The sequence below is a fragment of the Cucurbita moschata genome, unplaced genomic scaffold (assembly GCF_002738365.1).
Source record: "Cucurbita moschata cultivar Rifu unplaced genomic scaffold, Cmos_1.0 Cmo_Scf00074, whole genome shotgun sequence".
NCBI lineage: Eukaryota > Viridiplantae > Streptophyta > Magnoliopsida > Cucurbitales > Cucurbitaceae > Cucurbita > Cucurbita moschata.
The window spans coordinates 146,549-157,591 of NW_019268590.1; the positions used below are offsets into that span (position 1 = coordinate 146,549).

The window sequence follows — 11,043 nt, forward strand, 5'->3', positions numbered from 1 at the left end:
CACGAATCTACATAAGATTTAAATATCTTAATCAATTATGTGACGGTATTTATTGGGATTGACATTTGAATTAATATTAAATATTAATTAAATAGTTTAATTAATCATTTAATGTTATTTTAATTTGAAATTCATTATTCAAATTAATAAAATGAAGAAAGTCAAAATGTTGAAGAAACTGAATTTCAAATTAATTGTTGAATTAAAATGAAGAAAGTCAAAATGTTGAAGAAACTCAAACATGCATGCTTGCCACATAATCCGAAACATTTGAGTGGAATTTTGAGAGTCAAATTTGGTGTTCTCAAATTTGCATGAACATGCAAACGTGACTCTTTAAATAGAGTGATTATGGTATATGGAAGGTCTACAAAATGAGACCGTATATTATAAGGCAGAAATTTGTGTCGAGAAAAGTGTGATACTATTTATAGTATCAAATAGATTTTTTTAAAAATAATTTTAGCATACATGTATGGTAATTGGTAACAAAAGTTTTTACGGTTTGTGCTGCCTCTAAATCAATATATTCTCTGAAAATCATCGGGACATGGGACATGGGCTATGTCTTCTAAATTAAAAAAAATCATTGACATGGGCTATGTCTTCTAAATGACATGGGCTATGTCTTCTAAATGAATTGGGCCATAAAATCAAAACTCATGGGTTTTGGATGCGTGGATCAATTTACATGGGCTCGACGCAATTGTTGTCTGATGGCCAGAACCAATTCGTTGGGTTCTACTGAATCGGGCTGTTTTCAGGTCTGGGCCAATTCGTTAGGTTCTACTGAATTGAGTTCAGTCCTGGACCAATTTATCGGGTTCTACTGAATTGGGTTTTAGGCCGGAACCAATTCGTCGAGTTATACTGAATTGGGCTGTCTTCAGGTCTAGACCAGCCCAATTCGTTGGGTTCTACTGAATTGGGCTGTCTTTAAGCCTAGACCAATTCGTTTGGTTCTATTGAATTGAGGTGTTTTCAAGCCGGACCAATTTGTTGGGTTCTATTGAATTGACTTGTCTTCCAGCCTGGACCAATGAGTTGGAGTCAATTGAATTGGGTTATCTTCAGGCCTGGACCAATTAGTTGGATTCTACTGAATTGGGTTGTCTTCGACTTGAACAAATTCGTTGGCTAGCAATTATAAAGCCCGTCAATTAAAAATTTTCGATAATTCATTCATTATATTTTATATAAAATTAATATGATAACGTGGGATATTTAGAAATTGCAATTAAAAAAAAATAATTTTTTGCTCGGACCAATTTATTGGGTTTAGTTTGTCATTTGATTTAATCTATTCTTGCTGTCGAAGACGATAGATTGAATTGTTGTTTTAGTAGTAGGCGTTTTGGTATTCATGCTGGCTACGTGTGTGTTAAACTTATGATGAATTAGTTTTAACATTTATTATCGGCAAATACAAAAGATGTACACATTCATTAATTTTTTCAATATTTATTAAGGAATAGGCAGGAGGATTAAGGAAAACAAAAGAGTACTCAAAAGTGGAGAGAATATTAATAAAAATCGATAAAATGATATTAAAACGTGGGAGGGGGAAATACTAATGAGAATCATCTTATAAATATTCACTTCTGAAATTTCAAAGGATCATTTCTCAATCGAATCATCTTGTGACATATGAAATGATAGTTGAACTGAGCCTATCCCATTTTGTAAAGAATGAATGCTTGTTGAATCCTTTCTCACTCGAATCATCTTGTAACACATGAAATAATAGCTGAACTGAGCCTATCCAATTTTGTAGAGAATGAATGCTTGTTGAATAGGTTCAGTTGGAACATTTAGAACTCCTTGACCCTTATCAGCAGCTCGGTGGAACTTCTTGACAACAGAAATATTTTTTGCCATGTCGCCTAAAGAACATAGGTTAGTGACGATCATCATCTATGGCAAATCGCTCATTGACTCACCGTCTTTCATGTGAATAGTCGAGAAATCTCTCTTCAAAGTCTGCACCTATGCTTTTCTGACTCTTTCCACACCCATATGCATTGTTTGTAGCATCTCTCATGCTTCTTTTTGCCCTCGACGTCATCACCAATGCTTAATGGTGTCCCACATGCCTTGCGCCTATAAATCAATACGTATATTTATTGGTCATGCTGCATAGTTAGTCTTTGTGGATGAGTATCGGAGCGTTACTAAAATGAACCAAGAGACATCAATCATACAATATATTTCAATGAAGATGTGAAGAAAATGTTGACAAAATTATCAAAAGATGTTGCAATTCATGCCACATTGAATTGAATATCTCAAGGCAAGAATATTGCTTGAGATTCGAATCACTCCACAAGCAAGATCGATCATGCTAACTTGAATGATTCTTGTTGATCAAATATCTCAAACACTTGTTTGAGATTCGAATCACTCCACAAGCAAGATTGATCATGTCAAGCTTGAATGATTCTACATGCAACCTAAACTACATAGAATTGCAAAGAAACTTAGTCATTGGCTAAAGAAGAGCACAGATGCTTCTTTTAATATATTTTCCAAGTCTGCTTACAAATACAACATACATGGCTTTATATAGCCTCAAAATGAAACAACTAAAGACATTCCAAGAGTGGTAACATTTGTACTTAATGGCCATTATGTAAATTAAAAGTCTTAAAATAAAATAATGAAATACAATAATGAAATACAATAACTCTAAATTGTAACCTACCAAAAATTTATAACCATCAAACTTCATTCCTCTTTAATGTGGCATGAATTGTAACATTTTTGGATAATTTTGTCAACATTTTCTTTACATCTTCATTGAAGTATATTGTATGATTGATGTCTCTTGGTTCATATCAATTACACTCCCTCTTTTCCACTTTTTATCGTCGTCACATCTTTTTCGGTAACTTTGTACAGTGACGATATTTGTTTCAATATCCTGATTTTGATATCAAATGTTGGTTTTAATTAAAATACATTAAAATGAGTAATTGAAATGTGGATGATCATTTGGGACAAAAACGAAAGCTTGAGAGTGGTTGAATCAAGAGAATCAAGCTTCTACTTTATGGCTATGCCACTTTCGAGTTCTCTAAAATTTTAGAGCTACAGTCCAACAATTGATCTAAAATCAATTCCTACACCTTCTAAATAAGTTCCTCAAGAAGTTCCATGAAGGATTCAAGGGACAAAATGACCAAAATGATTTTTCTTAATTTAAGCTTTCATAGAAGTCGAGAAGAAAATTTGGAAATTTCAATCCAAGCCTACAAGCAAGTTCATCACCCCGAATCAATCCCAACCATTTTTTGAGATGCCAATGATGATTTTTCACCAAAACAACAAAAGCTAAAGAGGGTAATCGAAAGAAGTTCATATCCGATCTAATTTTGATAAATTTGCTACTATTTATACTATCAAATAGATTTTTTTTTTAAAAATAATGTTAGCCTAATGTATTGTAATGTTAGCCTATGTTCTAAACTGCTTGTCAAGGATAGGTGCCTTTAAATCAATATATTCTGTAAAATGACAAAAAATGTCTTTATTGTTAATGTTGACACAATATGGGACATGGGTTGTGTCTTCTCATGTATTGGACTATAAAATCAAAGCTCATGGGCTTTGGATGCTAGGACCAATTCACATGGTTGAAACACAATTGTTGTCTTGTGGCCAGAACCAATTCATTGGGTTTCATGGCTGTTTTTAGGTCTGGACCAATTCGCTGGGTTCTACCGAATTGAGTTCACCCCTGGACCAATTTATCGGGTTCTACTGAATTGGGCTCCAGGCTGGAACCAATTCGTCGAGTTCTACTTAATTGGGCTGTCTTCAGGCCTTGACCAACCAAATTCGTTGGGTTCTATTGAATTGGGCTGTCTTTAGGCTGGACCAATTCATTGGGTTCTATTGAATCGACCTATCTTCTGGCCTAGATCAATGAGTTGGAGTCAATTGAATTGGGTTGTCTTAAAGCCCGGACCAATTCGTTGGATTCTACAGCATTGGGTTGTCTTCAGATCAATCTGTTGGGTTCTACTAAATTGGGCTGTCTTTAGGCGCACAGACTTGGACTAATTCGTTAGGTTCTACTAAATTGGGTTGTTCAGGCGCAGACCAATTCGTTGGGTTTTACTAAATTTGGTTGTCTTCAGGCACAGACCAATTCATTAGGTTTTACTGAATTGAACTGTCTTCAGGCTCGCACCAATTGGTTGTTTAAAGAGTTGGACCAATTTGTTGGGTTCAATTTAATTAGGTTGTCTTCATTGACTCACCGTCTTTCATGTGAATAGTCGAGAAATCTCTCTTCAAAGTCTGCACCTATGTTTTTCTGACTCGTTCCACACCCATATGCATTGTTTGTAGCATCTCTCATGCTTCTTTTTGCCCTCAACGTCATCACCATGCTTAGTGGTGTCCCACATGCCTTGCGCCTATAAATCAATATGTATATTTATTGGTCATGCTGCATAGTTAGTCTTTGTGGATGAGTATCGGAGCGTTACACTCCCTCTTTTCCACTTTTTATCGTCGTCACATTTTTTTCGATAACTTTGTACGGTAACGACATTTGTTTCAATATCCTAACTCTGATATCAAATGTTGGTTTTAATTAAAATACATTAAAATGAGTAATTGAAATGTGGATGATCATTTGGGACAAAAACGAAAACTTGAGAGTGGTTGAATCAAGAGAATCAAGCTTCTACTTTATGATGCCACTTTCTAGTTCTCTAAAATTTTAGAGCTATAGTCCAACAATTGATCTAAAATCAATTCCTACCCCTTCTAAATAAGTTCCTCAAAAAATTTCATGAAGGATTCAACGAACAAAATGACCAAAATGATTTTTCCTAATTTAAGTTTTCAAGCAATCGAGAAGAAAATTTGGAAATTTCAATCCAAGCCTACAAGCAAGTTCATCACCCCGAATCAATCCCAACCATTTTTTGAGATGCCAACGATGATTTTCACCAAAACAACAAGAGCTAAAGAGGTTATAATCGAGGGTAATCGAAAGAAGTTCATATCGAATCTAATTTTGATAAATTTGGAAGAAACTCCAAAATTTTCACCCATGGTCCTCTAAACTCAAATTAAAGGATAGCATGAAGAAATCGTGACTGAAGAGATCTATATCTGCCCAATAAACTCAAAATTAGGAGGATCAACACAAATTCATCCTTTTAAAATGATTTTTTTTCAACTTGAGGGTAAGATAAAAAAGAGATCGAAGGAATTAAGGCTTGATGTGGTCTGGAATGCCCCAATCAATAAGAAGCTTTTAGGGATTTATTTCGGCAAGAAACATTTTTTTTTTTTGCGACACTCCATGTTTTATAACTTTGACTATAGTTCACGACAAGAAATAGACTCAAAGATGGACCCTTCAAAGAAAATTTGGAGCAATTTGGATACTGAATTCTCGAGAATCGAGGACCCAAACGTCAATGATGAGGTAAGTAACCGATTTGGACTGCTCTCAAGTTATACTTAGTTTTTTAAAGAAATATGGAAGAACTAAGCCAACAACTGCAAAACAAGGATCTAAACCTAGCGGTTTGCTTGAGATTCAAATACCGTTAAAATAACTCATCAAATTATCTTCGTTATGCATGAATTTTTAATAGAATGCATCATATGATATTTTAAGCATATATATGAAGATTGATAGTTGTTGTTGTTTATTTAGGGGCTAAATCGAGGATAAGTACAAAATGACCATAATGCCCCTACATACGTGAGTGCATATTTGTAAGATATTTTAAAGTTTGAAATAAATGGAATTAATTTAACAAAAAGTTTATAAATTGAGGCTAAATTTTGTAATAAATTTATGTTATAGTAAAAAAATTCATATTATTAGACAGAATTTTCTAGTCTTTTCTTACGTTTATTTTATTTTTAATCGAATTAACTAATTAACTATAGGTATAAATTTAATAATTTTAATTATTTATTTCAATAAATCAATAATGATTTTATTTAAAAAATTACTTAATTCATTTCTAAAAAAAAAAATATTGAATATTTACCAAAATGTATCATTAACTTTGTCAATTCAATTATTATATTAATTATTTATTATTAAAAATTATATAATTTTATTAAATTTATTTAATTATTAAGATTGATGGCTAAATAAATAACAAAGTGTATTATTCTAATATATTTATTACTGGGAAATAAATAACAAAGGTGTATTATTCTAATATATTTATTACTGGGAACAAAAATTAAACTTTAATAAGTTAAAATTATTTTAATAATTTTAACCTAATAAAATAAAATTAAATAAAAATAATTCATTATCTAAAATAAACTAAACTGATGGACAATAAAAATACTCTTGAATTTTATGTCTTAAAAAAATTAACATATTTCAATAATTTCAAAAATAAATTATAAAAAATATTCCTAAATTTAAAAAAGAAAATAAAAATACATTTACAAAATTAATGAAAAATGGTTGATATTTTGTTTCAAAAATACTCCTACACTTTCACAAGAATGTTTCAAAAATAAACTTCCAAAAAGCTTTCAAAGTTTAACAAAGGCTCTTATTGAAAACAAAAAAATATATCATTATTATTAGTAAAATATTTAAGAATTTTCGGATGTAACATTAACCACTTAGAGATGATCTATGAGGTATTAATATACGATTTTCGTCTATATAATAATGGTAAAAAAATTTTAAAAACTTTTTTTTTATAAAGGACAAGGATGTTAATACTACTTTTAATATTTAATGGGTATTTTTTTTTTATATAAATATAGTACTAATGTTAAATGTACTTTTGAATTAGAAAAAAAATTGAAAAGTATTACGAGTTTTTTCTTTATACTTTTAAAGATATTTTTAAAATACTTAAAAATTTAAAGGTTTTTTTTTAAACAAAATATTAATGATGAAGATATGTTAGACACTTTTTAAAAAATTTAAAAGTATTAATTTCTAACCAAAGGTTATATTACTATTTCCAACTTTACAAATCAATTTAAAAATAAAATTAAAACTTTAGGAACGGAAAATCTCAAGGATTGAAATAGAAAATAAATTCAAATATAAATGACTTAAAATGTTAATTTTTAGAATATAAAAGACCTAAATTCCAATTTCATGGAAACAAGTTATATTTTACTCTTTATTTTTATAGAATACACCCAAATTTACTAAGTAAAACACTTTCGTATATTATTTTTATATAAAAGTATCAAACTATAAAGTGCTAGATATATAAACGCTACATAATAGATAAGATTACAATCATACGTGTTCTTCCCTTATAAAAACACATAAATGATTGAATACTCCTTTTAATTCAAAATAATACTTAGGTGTGAAAATGAAACAAACCTCTTAGAACCAAGGTTGTGCGAAGGAGTTTGAGGAAACATATGATTGGGCCCTCTAGAACAAGTCTCTTAGAACCAAGGTTGTGCGGAGAAGTTTCAGGAGGGAACATATAATTTGTGCGTTTCAGGAGGGAACATCTGATTTGGCCCACCCAGAACGAGTCTCTTGGAACCAAGGTTGTGCAGAGGAGTTTCAGGAGGGAACATCTGATTTGGCCCATCCGGAACAAGTCTCTTGGAACCAAGGTTGTGCAGAGGAGTTTCAGGAGGGAACATCTGATTTGGCCCATCCGGAACAAGTCTCTTGGAACCAAGGTTGTGCAGAGGAGTTTCAGGAGGGAACATCTGATTTGGCCCATCCGGAACAAGTCTCTTGGAACCAAGGTTGTGCAGAGGAGTTTCAGGAGGGAACATCTGATTTGGCCCATCCGGAACAAGTCTCTTGGAACCAAGGTTGTGCAGAGGAGTTTCAGGAGGGAACATCTGATTTGGCTCATCCGGAACAAGTCTCTTGGAACCAAGGTTGTGCAGAGGAGTTTCAGGAGGGAACATCTGATTTGGCTCATCTGGAACAAATCTCTTGGAACCAAGGTTGTGCAGAGGAGTTCTAGGAGGGAACATCTGATTTGGCCCATCCGGAACAAGTCTCTTGGAACCAAGGTTGTGCAGAGGAGTTCTAGGAGGGAACATCTGATTTGGCCCATCCGGAACAAGTCTCTTGGAACCAAGGTTGTGCAGAGGAGTTTCAGGAGGGAACATCTGATTTGGCCCATCCGGAACAAGTCTCTTGGAACCAAGGTTGTGCAGAGGAGTTTCAGGAGGGAACATCTGATTTGGCCCATCCGGAACAAGTCTCTTGGAACCAAGGTTGTGCAGAGGAGTTTCAGGAGGGAACATCTGATTTGGCCCACCCGGAACAAGTCTCTTGGAACCAAGGTTGTGCAGAGGAGTTTCAGAAGGGAACATCTGATTTGGCCCATCCGGAACAAGTCTCTTGGAACCAAGGTTGTGCAGAGGAGTTTCAGGAGAGAACATCTGATTTGGCCCACCCGGAACAAGTCTCTTGGAACCAAGGTTTGGCCCATCCGGAACAAGTCTCTTGGAACCAAGGTTGTGCAGAGGAGTTTCAGGAGGGAACATCTGATTTGGCCCATCCGGAACAAGTCTCTTGGAACCAAGGTTGTGCAGAGGAGTTTCAGGAGGGAACATCTGATTTGGCCCATCCGGAACAAGTCTCTTGGAACCAAGGTTGTGCAGAGGAGTTTCAGGAGGGAACATCTGATTTGGCCCATCCGGAACAAGTCTCTTGGAACCAAGGTTGTGCAGAGGAGTTTCAGGAGGGAACATCTGATTTGGCCCATCCGGAACAAGTCTCTTGGAACCAAGGTTGTGCAGAGGAGTTTCAGGAGGGAACATCTGATTTGGCCCATCCGGAACAAGTCTCTTGGAACCAAGGTTGTGCAGAGGAGTTTCAGGAGGGAACATCTGATTTGGCCCATCCGGAACAAGTCTCTTGGAACCAAGGTTGTGCAGAGGAGTTTCAGGAGGGAACATCTGATTTGGCCCATCCGGAACAAGTCTCTTGGAACCAAGGTTGTGCAGAGGAGTTTCAGGAGGGAACATCTGATTTGGCCCATCCGGAACAAGTCTCTTGGAACCAAGGTTGTGCAGAGGAGTTTCAGGAGGGAACATCTGATTTGGCCCATCCGGAACAAGTCTCTTGGAACCAAGGTTGTGCAGAGGAGTTTCAGGAGGGAACATCTGATTTGGCCCATCCGGAACAAGTCTCTTGGAACCAAGGTTGTGCAGAGGAGTTTCAGGAGGGAACATCTGATTTGGCCCATCCGGAACAAGTCTCTTGGAACCAAGGTTGTGCAGAGGAGTTTCAGGAGGGAACATCTGATTTGGCCCATCCGGAACAAGTCTCTTGGAACCAAGGTTGTGCAGAGGAGTTTCAGGAGGGAACATCTGATTTGGCCCATCCGGAACAAGTCTCTTGGAACCAAGGTTGTGCAGAGGAGTTTCAGGAGGGAACATCTGATTTGGCCCATCCGGAACAAGTCTCTTGGAACCAAGGTTGTGCAGAGGAGTTTCAGGAGGGAACATCTGATTTGGCCCATCCGGAACAAGTCTCTTGGAACCAAGGTTGTGCAGAGGAGTTTCAGGAGGGAACATCTGATTTGGCCCATCCGGAACAAGTCTCTTGGAACCAAGGTTGTGCAGAGGAGTTTCAGGAGGGAACATCTGATTTGGCCCATCCGGAACAAGTCTCTTGGAACCAAGGTTGTGCAGAGGAGTTTCAGGAGGGAACATCTGATTTGGCCCATCCGGAACAAGTCTCTTGGAACCAAGGTTGTGCAGAGGAGTTTCAGGAGGGAACATCTGATTTGGCCCATCCGGAACAAGTCTCTTGGAACCAAGGTTGTGCAGAGGAGTTTCAGGAGGGAACATCTGATTTGGCCCATCCGGAACAAGTCTCTTGGAACCAAGGTTGTGCAGAGGAGTTTCAGGAGGGAACATCTGATTTGGCCCATCCGGAACAAGTCTCTTGGAACCAAGGTTGTGCAGAGGAGTTTCAGGAGGGAACATCTGATTTGGCCCATCCGGAACAAGTCTCTTGGAACCAAGGTTGTGCAGAGGAGTTTCAGGAGGGAACATCTGATTTGGCCCATCCGGAACAAGTCTCTTGGAACCAAGGTTGTGCAGAGGAGTTTCAGGAGGGAACATCTGATTTGGCCCATCCGGAACAAGTCTCTTGGAACCAAGGTTGTGCAGAGGAGTTTCAGGAGGGAACATCTGATTTGGCCCATCCGGAACAAGTCTCTTGGAACCAAGGTTGTGCAGAGGAGTTTCAGGAGGGAACATCTGATTTGGCCCATCCGGAACAAGTCTCTTGGAACCAAGGTTGTGCAGAGGAGTTTCAGGAGGGAACATCTGATTTGGCCCATCCGGAACAAGTCTCTTGGAACCAAGGTTGTGCAGAGGAGTTTCAGGAGGGAACATCTGATTTGGTCCATCCGGAACAAGTCTCTTGGAACCAAGGTTGTGCAGAGGAGTTCTAGGAGGGAACATCTGATTTGGCCCATCCGGAACAAATCTCTTGGAACCAAGGTTGTGCAGAGGAGTTCGAGGAGGGAACATCTGATTTGGCCCACCCGGAACAAGTCTCTTGGAACCAAGGTTGTGCAGAGGAGTTTCAGGAGGGAACATCTGATTTGGCCCATCTGGAACAAGTCTCTTGGAACCAAGGTTGTGCAGAGGAGTTTCAGGAGGGAACATCTGATTTGGCCCATCCGGAACAAGTCTCTTGGAACCAAGGTTGTGCAGAGGAGTTCTAGGAGGGAACATCTGATTTGGCCCACCCGGAACAAGTCTCTTGGAACCAAGATTGTGCAGAGGAGTTTCAGGAGGGAACATCTGATTTGGCCCCCCTGAAACAAATCTCTTAGAACCCAAACCAAGCTTGGTAATGACATCTCTTACTATTGACTTCATGACGATGTTGTGAGGAGTCCCAAAAGGAAAAGCATTATTTGGCCCCCCATGAACAAGTCTTTTGATACTCCAGATAAGTTGATCGCTATTATCATCTCTCTTTGCTTCCACAACTTTTAGATTTGATAGTAGAGAAACAAAAGAAAACAAGAAGAAAACATGAAATAAGTTAATTTTTGAAAGTACATCCATTTTGTATTC

The 11,043-nt window shown here is 36.9% G+C and overlaps 1 protein-coding gene across 1 annotated transcript; it reads right to left on the minus strand.

Annotated features, from left to right (window-relative positions):
• Window positions 1–7,443: 7,443 nt before the first annotated feature.
• LOC111438388 lies at window positions 7,444–10,842 on the minus strand. Its single transcript, XM_023076295.1, has one exon. It carries the CDS (start codon window positions 10,840–10,842, stop codon window positions 7,444–7,446), a length of 3,399 nt encoding a protein of 1,132 aa, XP_022932063.1.
• Between the last annotated feature and the right edge of the window lie 201 nt (window positions 10,843–11,043).

What these genes read in the sequence shown, in the direction of transcription:
- LOC111438388 (XM_023076295.1), bottom strand. Translation starts at nt 10,842, where the DNA reads ATGAAGTCAATAGTAAGAGATGTCATTACCAAGCTTGGTTTGGGTTCT.